This window comes from Chionomys nivalis, chromosome 13 (genome assembly GCF_950005125.1).
Source record: "Chionomys nivalis chromosome 13, mChiNiv1.1, whole genome shotgun sequence".
NCBI classification, from domain to species: domain Eukaryota; kingdom Metazoa; phylum Chordata; class Mammalia; order Rodentia; family Cricetidae; genus Chionomys; species Chionomys nivalis.
Genome location: NC_080098.1, coordinates 66,652,002 through 66,674,254, shown reverse-complemented (window position 1 = coordinate 66,674,254; position 22,253 = coordinate 66,652,002). Strand labels below are relative to the sequence as shown.

Below are 22,253 nucleotides of genomic sequence, written 5' to 3'. Positions count from 1 at the left end.
TCAGAACTCAAACCCTTCCCAGAACACCCTGGGCCTGGTAACCAGGCTCCCGTTCTTCATTCCTGGATGCTCCCTGCTGGTACATGGGTGACAGTTCAAATGCCACACAGCAGCAGAGCTTCTGCTTCATGAGAAGGCTAATCTTATCAAGTCCCTGGTACCTGTGGAGGCGAGTTTCTAGACTGGGTTAACTGAGGTAGGAAACCCCGATAGAAACATGGGCAGCAGCACCACACACACACACACAGGCTGAGGTCTGACTGAATAAAAAGAATGTGAGCTGAGCACCAGCCTTTCTTCTGTTCTCTGCTTCCTGACTGCGGCTACCATGTGACCAGCCGCTTCATGCTCCTCCCATGGCCACCTCCCCACTGTACTCCTGTGAACCAAATAAACCTTCTTTCCTTAACTGCTTATGTCTGGCATTCTGTCATAGCATCAAGAGAAGTAAAGCAACGAACACACTGGGCAGCTGCTCTAACCAGTGCTCAGCCACACACCTGCCCATTGGCCACATGCGGAGAGGAGCAGAAAATTCAGAACAACACATCCTGTAGGAAACTATCCAGTCCCATCAGAGCAAGGACTCACACAGGAAGGCATACGCTGGGCTGGAGAGATGGCTCAGCAGTTAAGAGCACAGACGGGTCTGGCAGAGGACCTGAGTTCAGTTCCCTGGACCCACATCAGACAGCTGACAATGCAAGCTCTGAGGACTCTGACACCCTCTTTTCAGCCTCTACCAGGACCTGAACTGGTATGTACCCACCTCCCTGCAACACACACATTCATATATGATTAAAAATAAAAGGTTTTAAAAGAATGAGGAAGAAGAGAAAGAGAAGGAGACAGAGGAAGGAAAGCAAGAAATGCGTTAATCTGTTCACCCTGTGATGGAGGTGATGTGGGATTCCCCTCTGTGTGCTATGAGCATGCTTTATTACCATTGGTTAATGAACAAGTTGCTTTGGCCTATGGCAGGGCAGAATATAGGTAGGTGGGAAAGCTAAACTGAATGCAGGAAGAAAGAAGGCAGAGTAAGGCAGACACCATGTAGCTGCCCAAGAAGCAAGAGGTAACAAACCCTGAGTCTCATGGTAAAATATAAAATAATAGAGATGAATTAATTTAAAAGATGTACAAGCTAGCTAGGAGTATGCCTGAGCCGTTGACCAGACAGTGTTGTAATTAATATAGTTTTTGTGTGATTATTTGGGTCCAGGCGGCTGGGAAATGAAAGCATAGACTCCAGTTACGCAGAGGGGTGATCCTCACTGTTCACGTGACTGAACTTAGAGTCACCTAGGAAACTGAAACCACGCCTCTCAATGGGCCTGTGAAGGGGGCTTCAGAGAGTAGTAACTGTGGGGAAAGGCCCACACTACCCGGTGTGTGACCCAAGGCTGGAGCCATAGATGGAATAAAAGAAGGAAGAAGAAACTGAACTAAGGATCATGATCCCTCTCTCCAAAAAAAGAATCTTTCCTTCCTCCCTCAAGTTGCTTCATGTCAGGTATCTGGTCACAGCCAGAAGAAAAGTAACTAACTGGGTGGTGGTGGCGCACGCCTTTAATCCCAGCACTTGAGAGACAGAGGCAGGTGGATCTCTGTGAGTTCCAGGCCAGCCTGGTCTACAAAGCAAGTTCCAGGCCAGCCTGGTCTACAGAGCGAGTTCCAGGACAGCTAGGGCTACACAGAGAAACCCTGTCTTGAAAAACAAAACAAACAAGTAACTAATTCAACCCGCTAAACTCAAATTTCTCCTACTAGGCCTCACCCTCAACAGGACTTAAGGCAGTCGATCAAATTACCATTAACTTTTATATATTATCCAGAATTACCTTATGGGATAATTGTGAAGCGGGTAGTTAAAACTTGAAAATTGTCCTTTGTCTTTCTGAAGAAAAAATAATGAGAACTCACAGAATAGACCTATCATAGTGCATGCATTGGTATTTGCAACACATTGTTTAAAAGGAAGGATTATATCTTTAATTCCAGCACTCGAGAGGCAGATGGATCTCTATGAGTTCAAGGCTAGCAGAGCTACACAGAGAGACCTTATCTGAAGGAACTCTGGCCAGCTTGAGCTTGGCAAACATGATACTGGCAGGCCTTGCCCTTCTCCCCCCTTCCCCTCTGCCTTGCTAAAAACCGTTAGATTACATTCCTGAAGCTAGCCACAAGGTCTGTTTCACCATTCAGCCACTTCCTCCTCCTGGGGCTGACTACCAGGGTCCAGCTGTGGAAGCATTGAAGTTCAGCCATCAGAAACCATCCCCATGGTAGCATCCTTAATTACTAAACACCTCATCCCAACACGGGGTTTCCCATTTCACTTTTATTAACAGCCATTTGCCCACGTACCACATCTGTCTCCCCTCTATCCAAAAACAGTCCTTTGTCCCTCCCAGACAAATGCCACTTTCCTTTTCCTTTGCTCCTGTCCCTCCATCCCTATCTCCTTTACCACCACATCCCAGCCCAATTTAACGCAATCCTCCCCTTTTCCTCCTCTTAAAAATTACACCTGTGAGGTCAGTAGCTGCTGTTTTCTGCCCGAGTCAGAAAGCAGCCACTTTAACTTTTCTTCCCTGCTAAATAAGTGTTTGGGTGTGGTTTGTGCCTAACCCTCCCCCCCCCGCCCCCGTCCAGGAGGGACCCCTCCCCACGGTGTGGGTGTCCCCTTCATTATCTAAATATATTTTTAAAGAAAGAAAGATTGTATTGCTTCACGGGTAATGTTTCAATTCTAAATGTCATTACAGAAATGTGTTACAAATACCACACTCATGATTCATTGATGGTGGGGTTAGAAACTTCCTACGTGAAGTCACTTAAATTCCTAAAAATAAGTTTGTTTCTTTTACATCTTCCTAATTAAAAAAAATAAAATTGAACTTTTCTTGCTCTATTTTCAAAAGAATTTTTTTTTTTTTAGCATTTTTATTTCTCTTTGAGTTGGAGGAAAACTATTCACAAGTCACTGCAGTAACACTGGCTAAGCATATTGCTGGTTTGCCACGTGCTGTCTGGGCTCACCGAGAAGCTAGCTCTACAGATATGTAGGGTCCATTTGGTTTATAAAGTCAGTTATCCAGCATTTCTCTGCCTCGTTCTTGCCTGGATGGCCTGTCTCTTGGGAAGAGTGGGGTATTGACGTTTCCTACTACCACTGTGTGAGGGTCAATGTATGTTTTAAGCTGTAGAAGTGTTTATTTTACAAACATCGGTGCCCTTGTGTTTGGAGTATAGATGTTAGTAATTACAATGTCCTCTTGGTGGATTTTTTCTTTCCTTTGCTATCTTTTCTGATTAGTTTTGATTTAAAGTCTATTTTGTCAGATATTAAAATGGCTACACCAGCTTATTTCTTAGGTCCATTTGTTTGGGATATTTTTTTCAACACTTTAACCTGAGGTGATGTCTATCCTTCATGTTTAACATCCATTAATGTTTGGTGGATGCAGCAGAAGGAAGGATCCTGTCTCTACATCCATTCTGTTAGTCTGTATCATCATATTTGGAAATTGAGACTGTCGATATTGAGTAATACCAATGACCAATGATTTTTATTCCTGTTATTTTTTATTGGTGGTGTTGGTGTTGGTGGGTGGGTGTGCATCCACCCCCCTTTTTTTACTTTGATAGTGTGAAATTATTTATTCCCTGTATTTTCTTAGATGTAGTTAACCTCTTTAGGTTGGCATTTATCTTCTAGTACCTTCTATAGGGCTGGATTTGTAGATAGATATTGTTTATATTTGGTTTAATTATGGAATGCCTTATTTTCTCCATCTATGGTTATTGAAAGTTTTACTGGGTATTGTTAAGTAGTCTGGGCTGGAATTTATGGTCTCAGAGTCTGCAGGATATCTGTCCATTCCCTTCTGGCTTTTAGGGTCTCCATTGAGAAATCAGGTGCAATTTTAATAGATACGCTTTTATATAATACTTGTTCTTTTTCACTTGTAGCTTTTAATATTCTTTCTTTGTTCTATATGTTTAGTGTTTTGATTATTATGTGCCAACGGGATTTTCTTTTCTGGTCCAGTCTATTTGGTCTTCTGCATGCTTCTTATATTTTGATAGGCATCTCCTTCTTTAGGTTAAGTTTCTTCTATAATTTGTTTGTTTTTTGAGACAGTGTTTATCTTTGTAACCCTGGCTGCCTTGGAATTTGCTCTGTAGACCAGGCTGGTCTTGAACTATAGAGCTCTGCCTGTCTCTGCCTCCTGAGTGCTAGGATCAAAGGCGTGCACCACCACCACCCAACTTCTTGTATAATTTTGTTGAAAGTGTTTTCTGTACCTTTAACCTGTGTTTCTTCTTCTTCCTGTATCCCTATATCCCTATTATTCTTAGACTTGGTCTTTTCATAGTGTCCTAGATTTCATGATTGTTTTGTGCCAGGAGTTTTTAGAGTTAACATTTTTTTCTTTGCTAAGAAATCTTTTTTTGATCATTTCTTCGATACCTAAAATTTTCTCTTCTATCTCTTGTATTCTGTTGGTAAAGCTTGCCTCTGTGGTCCTATTTGAGTTCCTATATTTTTCTTTCCAGATTTCCCTCAGTTTGGATTTTCTTTATTGGTTGTATTTCCACTTTCAGGTCTTGAATGGTTTTATTTATTTCCTTCCACTGTGTGTGTTTTCATAGATTTCTTTACGATATTTATTCATTTCCTCTTTAAGGACCTCTATCATATGAATAAAGGTTGTTTTACGGTCTTTTTATGTTTTTATAATTTTCAAAAATGAATGAATGAATGAAAACCTAGCCACTAGTATACAGGCTAACAACTGAACTGTCACTTATACCTGTTGGGAGAGGGATAATCAGTTTTCTCCATCAAAGTATACTGGATATATAATCCACTCCAGGACAGCCCTCATGCTCAGGAGTAGTTGACCAACATTTAACAAACTCCACAGATTTTATGTGTGTGTTTTTATTTGATTACAGTTTGGTTGTTTGTTTGCCGTTGTTGCTTTCCTCTTCCTTGTTGGGTGTGGTTTTAGTTTGTTTTCTTGGTTTGGGGGGTTTGATTATCGTATTGGGTTTTTGTTTTCTGAGAATGAACTTAAAGTTGGGTGGGTAGGGAGGAGAAGAGGATCTGGGAGGTCTTAGGGAAGAGGAAGAATATAATTAAAATATATTTAAATTTAAAATGGTTTAAAACTTTAAAAATTAATATAAATAACTCTAAGTGATTATAAATTTTGTATATAATAAAATCTCATGGCTTGTTACCTTATTTTCTACTAGTCTGGCTTCCTTGGCATCTCCCTGACCCTGCCCTTTTTCTTCCCATCATCCTCCTAGTTTGGTTGTCCCGCCTATAATTTCTGCCTGGCTACCGGCCAATCAGTGTTTATTAAACCAAAAGGATTATTCCACAACAAGTGCCTACGGCAGAACAGGAACTGGAAGTTCAACCATGGAGTAAAAGCTCAATTGGGAATTCCAAGGAATGACCTCAGCCCCCTCACTCAGTGTCACGCAGTGTCGACTAGATGTTCTGACAATGTTATCCTTACCAGCTGCTATTTGTTCTTTTACTTGGAAGCCTTTCCCTAAAAATCACTCTGCTCTGGTACTCTGTTGGGAACTCCAGTCAGCTGCCTTAAGGGCCCCAGGTGGTTTCTGTGGGTCATTTTGAATGCCTGAGTTGATGATGATTTATCTACCTGTCTGTCTGTCTATCTATCACTTGCTGTTTATTATTTTATATACTTGCTATATACTTAATAAACTCACTGATTCAAAACCAGAAATTTGGCTATTGAAGATAATTCTCTGGACCAAAAATTTCTAAATTAGAAAAAGAGACTAAGTAAGTAGTCACTAGCCTGTATTTATCAGAATGAGAATGCAAGGGAGTCAACATTTTAAAAGATATATTTTAAATCTCTATTTAGTGAAGTCAAATGCAACCACAAGTTATTGGAAATCACCCTCCAGTGAGGAGCACTTGTGTTCTCTAAGTGTTGCTGAAGATGTGTTGGAGGCCAAGCAACCTGTCCCGACCAGCGCAGCATGAACAGAGGGTCCCTGATAAACCTGCAGGAGGAAGAGGAATGGAGGGGCAAGAGACACGAGAAATGACAGCAAGTCAGGCTCTCTGATCAAGCTGCAAACTTTATTTTTTTTCTCAGGAGCATTTTATAGCACAAGGGCAGGGGAAAGGCAGGATACTGGAAAGTCGGTTCTGCAGGATGTCATTGATCTAACTGCAGTGTCAGGTCTGGAGACGTCCCCAGCTGATAAGGAAAAACTGAGGTCTGAGACTGTTAACTAACAAAGGAAATGCTAATTGCTTCTAAAGCCCCGGCCCACAGGTCTCACTGGAAGATAGATACCAGGTTAATTTCCTGGGTCCCGAACTTGCCCTGCAAAGGTGGATATCTTAACCTGTGAATTTACGATGGCAAAATGCAGGTCTCAAAATACAGGTCTTTGCTTCCGGCACCAACCATTTCTGACGTGCTTGACAAAGACCCTGAGGCCAAGGACAGCGATGAAAATCAATTTTGCTGCCTTTCTTCCTCCCTTGATTCATTTTCTTTTTCGTATAAGAAATGAGCCTAGGTCTGAAAATCTGGCCATCATGATTTTCAGTCTGAGAAATTCCATTCAAATCAGTCTTATTTGAAGATATTTTCACCTTCTATACTAGTCATTGTCTTACTTAGGGTGTTATTGCTGGGAAGAGACACCATGACCACGGCCACTCTTATGAAGGAAAACATTTCATTGGGGCTGACTTAGCGTTTCAGAGGTTTAGTCCATCATCGTCAAGACAGAAAACAAGGTGGCATACAGGTAGACATGGTTCTGAGGAGGCAGCTGAAAGTGCTACATCTTGATCCCCAGGCAGCAAGGAAAGAACTGGCTTGAGCTTCTGAGACCTCAAAGCCCGCCCAACAGTGGCACACTTCCTCCAACAAAGCCTCCCCTCTTCATAGTGTCACTCCCTATGGACCAAGCATTCAAACACACCAGTCTATGGTGGGCCATTCCTATTCAGACTACCATACCCATCAGAGCCACCTAAGACGGATGGGTTACCTCAGCTGTTTATGTCTTTAAAATGACTCTATATTCACCCAGGCTCTTTTGGTTTTCTTTATAAACATTCAGTTGATCGTGGGGTTCTCCTCCTGGAGCTCTGTTGGGAGGAGAGCCCTGACAACATCTGTCAGCACTGATTTGGATGGACGTGTCTCCCTTCCTTTTGCCTCCAGGGTTTATTGTGCCCCTGACATCTAATTTGCCACAGCACTTTCCAGGCTCATGCTGGGGCTACGAGTTATGACACCTGGGGGTAGCTCCCTGAACACGGATGCTACCCATCTGGCAGCACACAGAAGGGCAGCTATGGCCTTGTTTGAGCTCCTGTCCTGACTTCTTCAATGATGAACAGTGATGTGGAAGTGTAAGCCAAGTTAACCCTTTCCTCCCCGTCTTGCTTGCTATTTGGTCATGGTGTTTCCATTCAGCAATAGAAACCCTGTCTAAGGCAGTGAGTCTTAAAGAAACTCTGAGAAGACATCAGGTGACAGAGACACTGTAACAGCCACTCTGCTGTGCACCATGAGGAAGGAGAGAGACAACACTTATGGATTCCAGAGATTTTAATAAATCACAACCTAAATGTGTCACTGATGGATCGGGGCTGTAGGACACGGGAGCCTTGTTTCTCCTGACAGCCCAAAGCAGGGGCAGAAATAGATGAAGGGGTTCAACTCTCCCACTTGCTACAACTAAATTTAAGTTTCAATTCTCTGAGAAGGACACACAGGAGTCTTTTCCAGCACAGGGCCATTTATCTACAAGGCCTTTACATCCAGGGTCAAGGGAGAGAACAAACACAGAGGGCCTAAGTCAGCCTCTCAAGGGCAAGCCCAGCGGTCCCCTTCTCAGCCACTTCCAAGGCTGTGCCCCAAAATGATAAGACTAAACCTCAGTCAATTAGAAATACACTTGAGTGAGCAAAATGCTGCTGGCTTCACCATTTGCAGTCTAGATGACCTAACTGTCCCTGAAACACCCCTAACTATGCTTAAAAGGAGCCTGCATGCTTCTCTCGGGGTCGCCGCCATTTTGTGAACAACCCCACATGAACACTGGTATAATAAACACTCTTTGCCTCCTAGCCAGGCGGTGGTGGCACACGCCTTTAATCCTAGCACTCAGGAGGCAGAGGCAGGCAGATCGCTGTGAGTTCAAGGCCAGCCTGGTCTCTGATCTGCAGGAGCTAGTTTCAGGTCAGGCTCCAAAACTACAGAGAAACACTGTCTCGAAAAACCAAAAATAAATAAATAAATAAATAAATAAATGACACTCTTTGCTGTTACATACTATTTGAGCCTGGGGTCGTCCTTCAGCATTTCCTTGGACCCTAGAGTAGGGTTTATAAGCACAAAATTCACAGACATTTGTTGCCAAGCTATGGTTACAATTTCACCAATCAGAAATCAAAGATTAGAGACTTTGCTTGTGTGTTCCATCACTGGTAACCGACATACAATGCAGGCCGTTTAGTCCAAGCAGTTAGATGAGTTTGTTCTTTCTGTTGTTAGGAGCAGCCGCCGCATTTCTAGAGAACTAAAGACGCACAATGACTGCTTTGAGGGTTTAGGAAGGAGGTCGGCCAGCCATTGGAAAGTTCCCAGATCCCCTTGGGTTTGGGAGTCTGAGCTTTATTTCACTCTACAGGAAAAATGGAGTCTGAAGTTAAAATGGCAGTTCTTGGGCCATGGTGCTTTTGCCTGCTCCCTCATGTAACAGGAACTTAAGACTGCTTGGCTGGAAAGCACTGGGCCCTTATTGGAGACTCCAAGGTAGCCACAAGCAGAGCAAAAGCCTGTCTTTATTCTGTACCTGCCTTCTCTACTTTGCCTTACCTGCTGACCTCTGCATGCAGGGAGGTGAACCACTCAACGCATCCTTCCAGAAACTAAGTGATATCTGTAATGGATAGACTTGTCAACTTGATGGGATTTAAAATCACTATGGAGACAAAACTCTGGGTGTGTCCATGAACTAAGATCTAGGTTAATTGAGGTGGGAAGCCCCATCCTAACTGTGGGGTGACCAGAAAGAGAGAGAGCCAAGCACCAGCATTTACATCGCTCTGCATCCCGATAGTGGATGCAGCCTGACCAGCTGCCTCCAGTTCCTGCTGCCATGCCTTCACATCAGGAGGACCATACTCTGGACCTGGGAGTCAGTTCCTGTTGCCATGCCTTCCCATCAGGAGGACCTCTTGGGGCACACTAAGATGAGAGTATCTTGGGGCTCGCAGTTGTTTATAACGTCTGGTTCCACTCTTACTAAAGATCTGCAGTCATTGGCCAGGACAGCTTAGTTGTGTGTACCTCCTGCTCCAATTCTTTCTCTGCTTAAACCTCAAGTTCTTATACTCCAAAGATAAACTTGGAATCTTTGAAGCCTCTTATCTATTCCTTGACCCAGGACACATCAGAGTCTTTGAATTTTCAACATTACATTTCTCTATGATTGGCATGTAGAAATTAGCTCGGTTCCGGAAATAACCAAGCTAGCTGAAGTATAAAGCAATTATATTTTTTATTTGATATAAGGGGAAAACTTACGAAACAGGAATGAGAAGTCCAAGCTCCGCTGTGCCCCTACGGGAATCACAGAGAGAGTGATTCCCTGGGAAGTGAGCCCCGCCCATTTTTCTCTGGGTTCCAGAGAGCCACACCTTAACTTAGCCCCACCTCTTAAGGATAATTGATTAGCAAAGCTTGCCCATCATTGGCATGTTGGGATGGTTTGCCAAGCAGTTTTTTTGAGTTACCAAAGCCTGAGTTTTGCCACTAAAAAACTGTGGTTACACTCAGAAGTTGCCACACAGAAGGGAAGTTCTGAACACAACACACATACAGAAAAAATAAGCTAGGTACGGTGATGTGTGCCTATGATTCTGCACCTGGGAGTCTGAGGAGGCAAGAAGATCCCAAGTTCCAGGCTAGCTAAAACTGGGAAGTCTGTACCAAAAAAATGATGGCGGTGGGAGGCATGTCTCAGAGCGCTGACCTGGCTCTAGAGTCCCGAGGAATCCCTAGAGAGCTGCGGGTCTTCAGCCTACGTTGAGATCCTGAACAAGTAGGTTCTAATATCAGCAAAGGAATGTCTCAGCAACAGGACTGATGAACAAGGCAATGAGAGTGAAGACAAACAGGAAAGAAGCAGTCTCCTCCCTCCATTACCTCTGTTCTGGGCTGTCACCAGAAGGTGTGGTACTCTAATGGTCATATGAGCCGAAGAGTCATAATTTGACGGATGTTTCTACTTTGCACCCACAGTTCCTGGCATCTGACTTCCAACTGACCAGAATGAGAAGGATAAGCTTTGTTAGTTTTGGCATTGGCCTCTGCCTCCTTCAGCGACCCCAGAACAAAGTGAAGGTCATGATGACAAACTTTTCCAGATACACCTGTTTAGGTCAATGAGGTGAGTTCCAGAAAACCCCTATGAAACCATGGATGGGGTGAGTAGTGTACAAAAACTACGCCCCCTAAATACCTAACAGTATCAGGACGAGGAACTCAGCATAGTGATAGTGGGCCTACATAGCATGTACCAGGTCCTAGGTTCAATCTCCAGATTTCCCTCCATACACACACACACACACACACACACACACACACACACACACACACAAACTCACTCAAACTCTGAGACAGAAAAAATGACGCCTACATTGAAGATTCTACAAGGCTAACTGGGCTAACTGATTAGAATTTTGTGATTGTACAGGGCTGTAGTGTTGCTGATCCAGGGCCAAATTATTCTGGGATATCTTTAGTCCCCTTGATGGATATTCACTGCCTACCTACTTCCTTCATCAGCTTCTGGGGTACTGGGATTACAGGCATGCACCTCTATAACCCTTTGAGAAATGATTTTCATTTTTTAATTTAGCATACAAAATAATGGGTATCATTTTGATGTTTTCACAATGTGTAGAGTGTAGTTTGTTCCTTTCAATTCATTACTTTTCTTGTGCCCCTAAGTCCTCCTCTTCCTCCCAAGCAGTTTCTTTTCTACTTTCATATTATACACGTGTGTGTTCATATCTTTTAAAGACATTCAGATTCCAACTAAGAGAAAATAATGGGCTTGCGTCTTTCTGGCTCTGCCTCATTTTGATTAATGCGGTCTCGAGTTCCATCCATTTCCTGGTAAATGACATAGTTTCATTGCTTATAGTGAGTAAAATTTATTACACACACACACATACACATTTTGGACACCTAGTCTGATTCCACACCTAGGTCGTTGTGAATGGTGCCACAGAATATGAGGTGCTTCTGCCATGCGCTAAATTAGTCCATCAGGTGTCTAGCCAGCAGGATTCAGCTGCATCATAGACCAATTCTAATTTTAGTTTTTGAGGAACTACCATATTGATTTCCACAGAGGCTCACTAATTTATATTACTAGCATCTGTGTATATAACCCTGGCACGCCATGTCCCCACTTGGCTGGCATTTATTATTTTGGCTTTTTCTCATAGGAATGAGACTTTCAATGTAGCTGGGTGTGGCAGTGCACACCTTTAATTCAAACACTTAGGAGATTCATTCACAAAGTTCCAGGAAGGCAACAGCTACATAGAGAGACCCTGTCTCAAAAAAAAAAATTGAACTACATATTAACATAAAACTAAAGTAAATCACATTCTAAGCAAGTTGGTCTAAATACTAAAAAAGGAGGAAAAACAGTGTCATTCATTTTGTGAGGCCAGCATAGAGTTATGCCAGAGTTAAAGAAGAGGGAAGTACAAAAAAGCAAACATAAGTCAGTTTGAAGTTAAATGGTATGAATTTATCCAAGTTAAACCTACCATGTATCTTAAAATTGTGTCTTGCTAAGGAGGCTGGGTCTCACAAGCATAGGCGACGTGAATGCAAGCCAAGCAGCAGGCACGAGGCACAGGTAGGAAAAGATGACAAAGCCGTCACTCTGTCACTTTATGTAACTAACAACTCACAAACCAAGCAACAGCAGTCAACTCCACGGACCGAGTCAGCTGTCACACTGATGATCTGAAGGTTAGAGAACTCTGTGGCTGTGCACACAGGAAGCACTTTAATGGTTTTTATTCATTTACATTTGTCTATGGGAAGGGGCTATGTGCTATGGCCTAAGGGAAGGGCAGAGAACACCTTTGTGGAGTTGATCATCTCCTTCCACCTTTTGGGTTCTTTGGTCTGAACTCAGGTTGTGGGGCTTAGGGGCACACAACCCAGGGAGCCGTCTTTCCAGCCTTAAAAATGTGTGTGTGTGTGCATGTGTGTTTGGGGGGATAGTGTTTACATGGGGACCAAAGGAGAATGCTGAGTGTATTGCTCAATTATTCTTGACCTTATTCCTTTGAGACAGGTCTCTCTATGAACGTGGTACTAGACTGGAGGCAAGCAAGCCTCATCAATCCTCCTGTCTCCACTCCTCCCTTCCTCCTACAGTGCTGGGCTACAGCTGAGCGTGGCCACACCTGGCTTTTACCTGGGTGGAGATTTGAACTCAGGCTCTCACAGAATTGGGCCACTGCTTCATCTCTCTTGGTTTGTGCTGTGTACCAATCGAAGGCAGTCAAACTAGTTCCCTGTGTGCCTTCCCGATGAAAGCCCTCCACGAGGAAAAAGATAGAAGCTGGCATACCTCTAAGGACTGGCCTCAGAAGTCAAGTGTTATTTTAGACCACTCTACTGGGTAAAGGCAGCAACACCCACATGTGACTCTCCTCAGGTGCGTGTTCTTATCCTGAAATTTGTTACTGTGGTGGATCTCAAGAACACAGAAAGAGCCTCCCCCCACCACTACCACGATTGCTCTAAAAGGGACTGAGAATATGCTGTCTACAGTGTCCAGCTGCACTTCCTGCTGCTAACAACACTAATAAAAAAATTTAAGGGAATACTTCTAATGTTTCTCCATAAGAATTATCTTAATATTGTTATGGATACCCTTGGCAGTTAACAAGCTTTCCCCCTTCTTCAAATTTCTGAATAGTATCAATCAGTGCCTTGCAGACTTATTGTTCGAATTATAAGTATGTGAATTTTATTATTTTTTGCACCTATTTGTTGAAGGAGCTGAGGGCAGCATTCCCACCCAGCTCCTAGCCGCCTGGCTAGCTTATGCCCCGAAATAACAATACACAAACTGTATTCTTTTAAACACTGCTTGGCCCATTATATCTAGCCTCTTCTCGGCTAACTCTCGCACCTGGACTAGCCCATTTCTAATAATGTGTGTAGCACCCCAAGGTGTGCTTACCGGGAAGATTCTAGCCTACGTCCATCCTGGGTCGGAGCTTCATTGCATCTGCCCCAGATAGGAGAGCTATTGAGTCTGAGCTCACTTCCACTTCCTCCCAGCATTCTGTTCTGTTTACTCCACCCACCTATGTTCTAACCTATGAGGCCAAGCAGTTTCTTTATTTTTTAACCAATGACCTTCCTCCATCACCTATTAAGATATTTTCTTTTTGTTTTATAGTATTTCTGTGGTAACTTGCATGGTGATATTGTTAAAATATATTTTCTGTCCCTGATTTTTAGCATATAGTACTTAAACATTCCAAATCTCTTAAGTGATAATGGTGTGTGTGTGTGTGTGTGTGTGTGTGTGTGTTTCTTGAAGCGGGGCACAGTGGTACTTGACTTTAATTCCATAACTGGTCAGGAAAAAACATGAGTTCAAGGCCAACCTAGACTACATAGTTAAACTCTGTTCCAAAAGGGATGGGAGGGAGATAGAGGGAACTAGGAGGGAGGGGACAGATGAAACATTAGTAAAATATTTTTATTTTTTTATATTTATTTATTTATTTTGGTTTTTCGAGACAGGGTTTCTCTGTGGTTTTGGAGCCTGTCCTGGAACTCCCAGAGATCCGCCTGCCTCTGCCTCCCGAGTGCTGGGATTAAAGGCGTGCGCCACCACCCGGCTACATTAGTAAAATATTAATTGCTAAACCTGAGTCATTGGTATAGAAAAGTGGCTCGCACTACTCTGTATTTGAAAAATACCTCATTTGTTTCTTGAGAACACAATCTCATTAAGTAATCATGGCTGACTGGTACTATGTAACCCTGGGAGACTTGAACTCTCAACAATCCCTTTGCCTCAGTCTCCTGAGCTCTGGAATACAGGGTGAGCCACCATGCCTGGCTACTTTCCTTCGACATACATCCCTTATAAAGCTTCTCTTTCCCAGATTCTATTGACTTTATTGCCTTGAATAGTTTGTTCGCATCTTTATCATCAGGGTACATTATTATGCCTACTTAGGAATATATTCCTATGCTGACGGTTTATTTAAAGTGTATTCTTTTTTTCCTCTCTCTCTTTTGAGACAGGGTTTCTCTGTGTAACAGTTCTGACTGTCCTGGAACTCACTTTGTAGACCAGGCTGGTCTCAAACTCAGAGATCCACCTGCCTTTGCCGCCCGACTTTTCTTTTTAATAGTTCATTATTGCATATTCACCATGCACAAGGTGTTATGTTAAGCTCTATGTTATGTTATGTCTGTTATGCTCTAGACATGGGTAATGAATACAATAAATACGCTTATCTACTTTCGTTGCATGGAGAGTAAATAGTGCAGACAGGGAAACAAGTAGGCAAATGTGCAGTAAATGCTGGGCAGGAAACCTAAAGGATTCAGTCAATAGAGACTACTTGGGAAAGCAAGTTACTTCCAGATAGTAATTAAGACCCTCTCAGAACAAGACACTCAGACCTCAAGGATATTTGCCTTACAACGAACCGTATGTTTACATCCTCCTCATCTTTTTCTTTTCTGTTTTAAATTTATTTATTTATTTATTTATTTATTGGGGTTTTCTCTGTAGCTTTGGAGTCTATCCGGAAACTAGCTCTTGTAGACCAGGCTGGCCTTGAACTCACAGAGACCTGCCAGCCTCTGCCTCCCGAGTGCTGGGGATTAAAAGCATTAAAGGCATGCGCCTCCACCGCCAGGCTCCAAGTGTTGAAATTTCAATCCCGCCTGTCACCCCACGTGATAGCGTAGGGAAGCAATTAGCACCTTTATTATTATAGTGTCAACAGTAACTTAATTTTATTTGTTTGTTTTGGCTTTGAACTCAACAGAGATCCTCCTGCCTCTATCTCCCGAGTGTTGGGACTAAAGGCGTGCGCCACCACCCGGCCCAACAGTAACTTCTAAGTAGTGTAAGAAGTCAGAAGCCCTTGTGTTTTTAAGTGGGGCCAAGTGAAGTAAGGAAAACTGGTTACAACGGCTATGAAGGCACCTGAACATCCTTCAACACCGTAACCAATTTGCGATCACAAGGCTACTTATGCTAGGTTGACTTCCGGGTTTGTTTTGGACAGGGTTGCACTTTGTAGTCCTAGAACCCTTTTAAGACGTTGGGTTGGCCTTGGAGATAGCAGGGATTAAAGGCGTGGACCACCACGCCCAGCTGCCAAGGACAGGACTGTTCACCCGCAGCCCCACCGGAGCAACTCGGAGAGATCAGGGGGCTCGGGACGCCCCGCGTGGTGCTGCAACAATGCGCATAAAACTGAACAGAAAAATCGACACGTGCTCGTTGCAGAAAATGGTTTATTCGTAACCTGCTTCGTCAAATAAATCTCTCCGTACATCTTGGCTCGTTTTCTCCCGGTTACTTTCTTTTACACGAGCACGTCTTTTCAAACAGGGACTAGCTAGCACCGGCCAGTAATTAGCGTCGCTACGAGGGGCGGCGGAGGGCACCTTCCGTCCAGAACCCTCCACTCCTGGGCTCTCCCTGCTTGGGACAGCGGCCGAGGCGGGGGACCGAGTGTGCCGAGGCGGGGGGGGGGGGGGCGGGGGGGGCGAGCAGGGTGGTCTCTTCGGCGACACCTGCCTCCCGGCCCGGCGACCCCAGGAGCCGCAGTCCCCGCCCGGCCTCGAGCCCCAAACCCGCGGAGCCTCACCGCCCCCCCCTCACCCCCCCCCCGCCCAACGGCCTGGTCTAAACCACTGCGCACGCGCCGTGCGGGCCCTAACGACTCGGCTCCGCCCTTCTTTCCGTACCTCTAGAGCTCGCCCGGGCTCGTCACCACAGCGCCGTGAAATCCTTACTCCCGCCCCTGTAAACCCCGAACAGGTCTCTGATTGGCTGCATGTCCTCGCGGCCTGCGTGGAGCGTGATTGGTCGGTGACTCCGTCCAATCGGCGGCGGGCTGTCGGATTCAAATCTAGAGCGTTGGGCCTGCGGTCGTTGGCCTCATTCGAGTCGTTGCGCCGGCCGTAGGCGGACGTGGAGCTCCTTGCGCCCCGTTTCCTGCTCCCTTTCTCCTCTCCGCGCGCCGGCAGGATGGCCCACAAGCAGATCTACTATTCGGACAAGTACTTCGACGAGCACTACGAGTACCGGTGAGCAGCGTCTGCGGAGGAGGGCCGGCCGGGAGGTCAGACCCGGTGGTCGGGACTCGGGGTCCGGTAGAGGCCTCCGTCCGTCCGGGCAAGCCGCGCTTTGTGTCGCGTTCTTCGGGGTTCGCAGGAGCTGGGGAGTCTAATGTCTCGGCAGCGCCTCAACCGGGAACTGACGACCGCACACGGCGCCCTCCCGGCCGGGCCCGGAGGGGAAGCCCCGGGAGGTGCCCCGATGGGAATTTGCTAGGGTCTGTTGGGGTGACGCTCGGGGCGTTATCAAAGAGCTTCGGGTTGAAATTGAAAACTCGAGGTTGCCCTGGGAAGGTGTTGGGTTTTTTTCCCTCCCTTCAATTATGCTCAACCGCTAGTGTACGTTAGCCTGGTTCGGGACTTTTGAGGGAGTTTGGGGTTTGAACCCTGAGGTGCTCTAGGAAGTAGTGCCTGCGTTAGTGCAGTAAGCAGATGGGTTATGGAAGGCAGGATGGCTATAGTTAGCGTTATTGTGTTCGTGCCCTGGGGTGTGGTTTCGAAGGCCTTTCCGCCGCCGGCTCCGGGGTTGGGACTGGAGCGTTGCATTGTGGGACACGGTCAAGCTATCCAAGATGGAAAAGCCTATGTCGCCCCTGGCCAAACAGTGACCATGTTTTCTGTTTGCTGCCCCTTTCGGTTAGTCTCCTGCATGCTGTTTGAGGAATAGGACACCTTTTTAGAGAGTGGACTACCCTCCCCCCATTCTCCTCACGCCTGTAGTGTAGAAATCTTGACAGCCGGAAATCTTTCCAGTCTGTTTTACAATTTAGTAATGCTTGAACTTGAATGTTTTTAACTAGGGAACCTTGTGGGGTTTTCTTTAACTATAAAATAAAATTAATATAATTTGGCATAATGTTCGGTGGTTATAGTAACACCGAATCCAGCTTGGGGATATCCAACAATCAGCAGAAAATGATTGTACTTACTTTCTAGTAATTTGTAAATAATTCCAAGTGTTTAGCATAAATATTTATGAACTTGTGTACATTTCTTTAAGACATATTGCCAGAGCGAGATAGTTTTTAAACTTAGGCAATCAGTTGTCTGTGTTGTGTTTGGAAGCAGCTGCAGGCTTGTCTGAAGTAATTTGTTACCGCATAAATGAGGAGCTAGTCTGCTAGCCACTGCTGTATTAGAAATGGGATCGAGAGCTCAGAAACCAGGTCCTCATTAAGGGGCTTTTCAAGCTTGCCATTCTGCCTCAGCCTTCCTAGTAGCTGGATTGTGGGTGTGTCACCACACCTGGGCTGAGCTTAGTTCCCCACTCTTACAGAGCAGGGGGGATTAGAGGTGTGAGTCTAGGGAGCTGGTGTAGAGGACTGTGTCGAGTAGAAACTTGTTTTTGTCATGGATGATCACTAAGAACAAACAGGCTGCACTCCTTCCCTAATATCTGGGAGCTATTCCCCCCCCCAACCCCAAGATGGTCTCTAAAGCCCCAGTTGTCCTGGAAATCGCTGTGTAGCCAGATCTGGCTACATCTGCCTCCCAAGTCCTAAGACTAAAGGTGTATACCACCATGCCCAGCATAGGAGTCTGTCTTTACAGAAAGAAAATTGAGGATTTCTCTGGGTACTCCTTATAAAGTGGTAGTATGTGACACCTTTTGTATTCAAAATAAAACTGGGTTTTGGAAGTAGTTTGCCCTACATGTGGTCAGTAATGAAATACAGGTAGAGTCAGTCATCATATGGGTTTGACACTACAAAAATTTACATTATGTCAGGTGGTAGCACACGCCTTTAATCCTAGCATTCCAGAGGCAGGTGGATCTGTATTCAAGGTTAGCCTGGTCTACAAGGTGCTCTGAAATTTGGCAATCCTTGCTTCCACTATGACCTATAGCATCTAATAACAATAACAAATATTAAGCAGTATTTCAAGAGTGAGTGGTAACTGGTATAACTTAAGAATATTTACAAAGTTGCCTGGAAATGTTTGGGGGAGTGTGCAGAAGCATAATTTTGTAATCATTTATGTCAAAGTGGTTTTCGGGATTATTTGCATTCAAATAATAAGCCACAGCCTAAAATCTATGTTGTGGTCAAAGAATTGCTAATTGCTAACTTTGTATAAATTTACTACAGGAAAGGGTAAAATGAGGCTAACACTTAGGGTTTTAGAAAGAGATACTTTGTGATAATTAAATGCTGTATTCAGGCAAAGGTACAGATTTGTTCGTACATATATTTGTTAAAGTTGTATTTGTTTTGGCCCTGAATCAAGGCCATCAGTTTGCTGGAACTGGTGGTTTCAAGCAGGAGCCTAAAGAAATGTCTTTCTATGGTCTGTTGGCCATTTCAGAAATTTGGAAATCTAATGGTCAATTCATTAGAAAGAAACAAACTGGCTAGATGTTGTATGCAGGTCTGTAATTGGAGTACTTGGAAGCCTAAGGAAAAAAGATGGGGGTGTTTTTGGAGGCCAACCTGCTCAATAGTAAAATGCAAATCCACCCTCCACCCCCATGAAATAGCTGGTAATTCATGTGGTGACTGATGTAATCATTCCAAGTATAATACTTTCACATTGCTGATTAATATTTAACTTATTGTTCATTAAATTATATGTTAAATCTAGTAACAAGAAAAAAAGATTGTGGGTTTTCCACATAAGGAAAAATTGCTATGTGTTCATAATGGTTTGGTATTAAAGACTTACATGCCTACCCAATGTTCTGGAAATGCTTCAGAAATTTACTGGGAAACTAAAGGTCTATATGAAGTTCCACAGTCATGAATATTTGCAGTTAGAATTTTTACTTTTAATTCTGAAGCATAAAGCAAACTATGAAATATATTTAAGAATTTGTATCTACTACAGATCTAGTATTGAGTAACACAAACACATTCACTAAATCTTAGTTTGTACATTCTTCTCTCTCCTTTATTAAAAGTTTAGTAATCCCAGGTTGAGGTGGCAACTAATCCAGGTCCTAGGCTCCTTCCTCACTCATTCTTGTGCAACTCACTTTTATAATTGCCTGTCTTTACCATCAGTCTATATCAAACAGGAGAGTGGGTATATTCTTTACATTGGTTTAATCTTTCTCTTTGAGTATACTTTTCAGTACTTGAATATTTTCTGCCTATATTTTTTAGACCAAGAATTGTTTCATGACCAAAAGAAGCTGTAGGAGAGAGTGAATCTATTCCTGGAAGATGACTCAATAGCAAATACACTGTCAACCCTAAAGAATAAAACGCCTTTCATTTCTGTGCAGCTTATTATTAGCCTTGAACGTAATCCCTCAAAAGCCAGAAGTATAGATTGTAGAGAATACCCAAGATTGATACCAAATATCTAGAGTTGCTTTAGAGAAATGAGTTTGTTTTGAGGACAAACCCTAAATTTTAAGTATCTCAAAAGGTATAAAGTAATAATAATGGAAGGAAACACAGCACTAATCTTTGGCTGAATTGTTTAACAGGCATGTCATGTTACCTAGAGAACTCTCCAAACAAGTACCGAAAACTCACCTGATGTCTGAAGAGGAGTGGAGGAGACTTGGTGTCCAACAGAGTCTTGGTTGGGTGCATTACATGATCCATGAGCCAGGTAAGCTTTGCTCTAAAGTACCAGCTAAAGACAACTAGTTGTCGAGGGTCAACTTTAAAAACTCAAACATTCTCCGTTAGCCAAAAGTAACTGAGAAGCTCAACTATTTTTATAAATGACTACTTCCTTATTCCCTGGTTAATGCTGTTTTGTCTACCTATAAAGTGACTTATTCAGCATAAAACAAGTGTGTTTAACTTCTGTGCACATACAGAAATTGATGTATTTAAAAGGAAAAAAATTCCTTTTAAGGGAATTATCTACAATATTAAATTTAAATAAGATAGGCATATAAACACATTCTCTCTGTATCGTACATAAAAGGATCTTATTCCAGTATATGGTATTAACTAAAAGTTTTCTAGGCATTAAGTAGTAAACTAGACTGAAGCTTTGTGGTGTCAAGTTCTAGTTTGGAAGTATCAATTAAGGACTAATGCTGGGAACAAGATTTGAAGACATATTACTAAAACCAATAAAACTAAAGCTATCTTATGTCGTAAAGAAGAATAGTTTTGTTAAACTCTTGAGTCCGTGTTAAGACTCTCTAAGGATTATGGCACATTTAAATATATGAGTTCTCCATTACAAAAGCAGTAGAAGGACTTAACTATAGACTCCTGACCGTCCTCATACTGAAATGGGAAGTGTGTGGGCTCTCCTGGTTTAATTATCTTTAGAGATTACAGTTTCCTACATAAATTCAAGTTTGGACTGTAACTCACCAGCCTTTCTAAGCTAAATGCAGGGATTGCGGGTATATACCACCACACCTGATTTTGTTGTTTTTGGGTTTTTTTATTTTTCAAGACAGGGTCTCTCTGTAGTTTTGGGGCCTGACCTGGAACTAGCTCTTGTAGACCAGGCCAGCCTCTCTGCCTCCCAAGTGCTGGGATTAAGGGCGTGCACTACCACTGCCCGACCATACCTTGCTTTCTGGTGGTTTTGTGTGATGAGATTGGATCTTTGTACTTGAATTACATTAGCATGAAATCCAGTAGTCAGTTTGAATGAGATGTCCTTTTCCCAAAGAGATAACATTTTATAGGTAGAAACCATTCTCCCCGGAGTGGGCTAAAGATTAAAATAGTGGAACAATGCTAGTATAAGATAGTTTGCCTGTGTTTATTAATAATATAATTCATTTTAAATAGTGACTGGTTATTGGCATGCAACTTAATGATAAATATTTCCTTTCCACAGAACCGCATATTCTTCTCTTTAGACGACCTCTTCCAAAAGAACAACAAAAATGAAGTACAGCTGGGATCACCTAATCTTTTTGAAATTAAATGTATATGTGTATATAAGGGTAGTATTCAGTGAATACTTGAAAATGTACAAATCTCTCATCCATACCTGCGCATGAGCTGTATTCTTCACAGCAACAGAGCTCAGTTAAATGCAACTGCAAGTAGGTTATTTTAAGTTGTTAAAGATAAATTTTCTTGTAGTTTTTTTTCTTAATATAAGTAGCACCTGTTTTACTTTATCTGTTACTTTGTTAAATAAAGTTTGTATGTTGCATTTACCACTTGTTGAAATTACTTTGACTTGACTTTTCAATAATTTTACCCCAGGAAAAAATAAACTTACTTAAAAGAAATATTAAGCTCCAAAGGATGGGATTACTGGCGATATTTAATCTAGGGTCAAAGTAGGTTTTCAGCTTTATTGGTATTCTATTTTTCCCAGACAAATATCTGGATTCTTCAAGTGAACAGGAAACCCCTACTTGATACTACAATACTACTTGGTTGTGTCCACAATGACTACAAAACAATAGTGGTTTCAGAGAAAACTTGGTTTTCCAAGACAGGGTTTCTCTGTGGTTTTGGAGCCTGTCCTGGAACTAGCTCTTGTAGACCAGGCTGGCCTCGAACTCAGAGATCTACATGCCTCTGCCTCCCAAGTGCTGGGATTAAAGGTGTGCACCACCACTGCCTGACAGAGAGAAAACTGTTAAGAAGCATTGAAACACCATACATATGCATGTGTTTGGGTTGTCTCTGTCAGGCAAGAAACTAAGTACAGACACATTAGTGGATTGCCATGAGAAATGTATAAATGAATGACCAGTAACATAAGACTCTGGTCATATTAACAAGGGTGACTTCACACTCACTGAGCCACAGCCTTTGGTGTGTGCTGTACGGTAACCCTGTGGGACAACAGCTCTGGCTGTCTTGGAACTCTCTTAGACCACGTTGGCCTCGAACTCGGAGATCAGCCTGC

At 43.3% G+C, this 22,253-nt stretch overlaps 1 protein-coding gene and 1 non-coding gene across 2 annotated transcripts; both read left to right on the top strand.

The window, feature by feature from the left end:
• Positions 1 to 16,267: 16,267 nt before the first annotated feature.
• Positions 16,268 to 21,539, top strand: Cks2 (CDC28 protein kinase regulatory subunit 2). Its single transcript, XM_057788003.1, has 3 exons — positions 16,268 to 16,427; positions 19,891 to 20,018; positions 21,222 to 21,539. The coding sequence occupies exons 1-3, from the start codon at positions 16,369 to 16,371 to the stop codon at positions 21,272 to 21,274; spliced, it is 240 nt and encodes a 79-aa protein (XP_057643986.1). The 5' UTR covers positions 16,268 to 16,368; the 3' UTR covers positions 21,275 to 21,539.
• On the top strand, positions 18,671 to 18,807 carry LOC130886247 (small nucleolar RNA SNORA2/SNORA34 family). Its single transcript, XR_009058232.1, has one exon. It is a non-coding gene; the product is annotated as a small nucleolar RNA SNORA2/SNORA34 family (small nucleolar RNA).
• Positions 21,540 to 22,253: the final 714 nt, after the last annotated feature.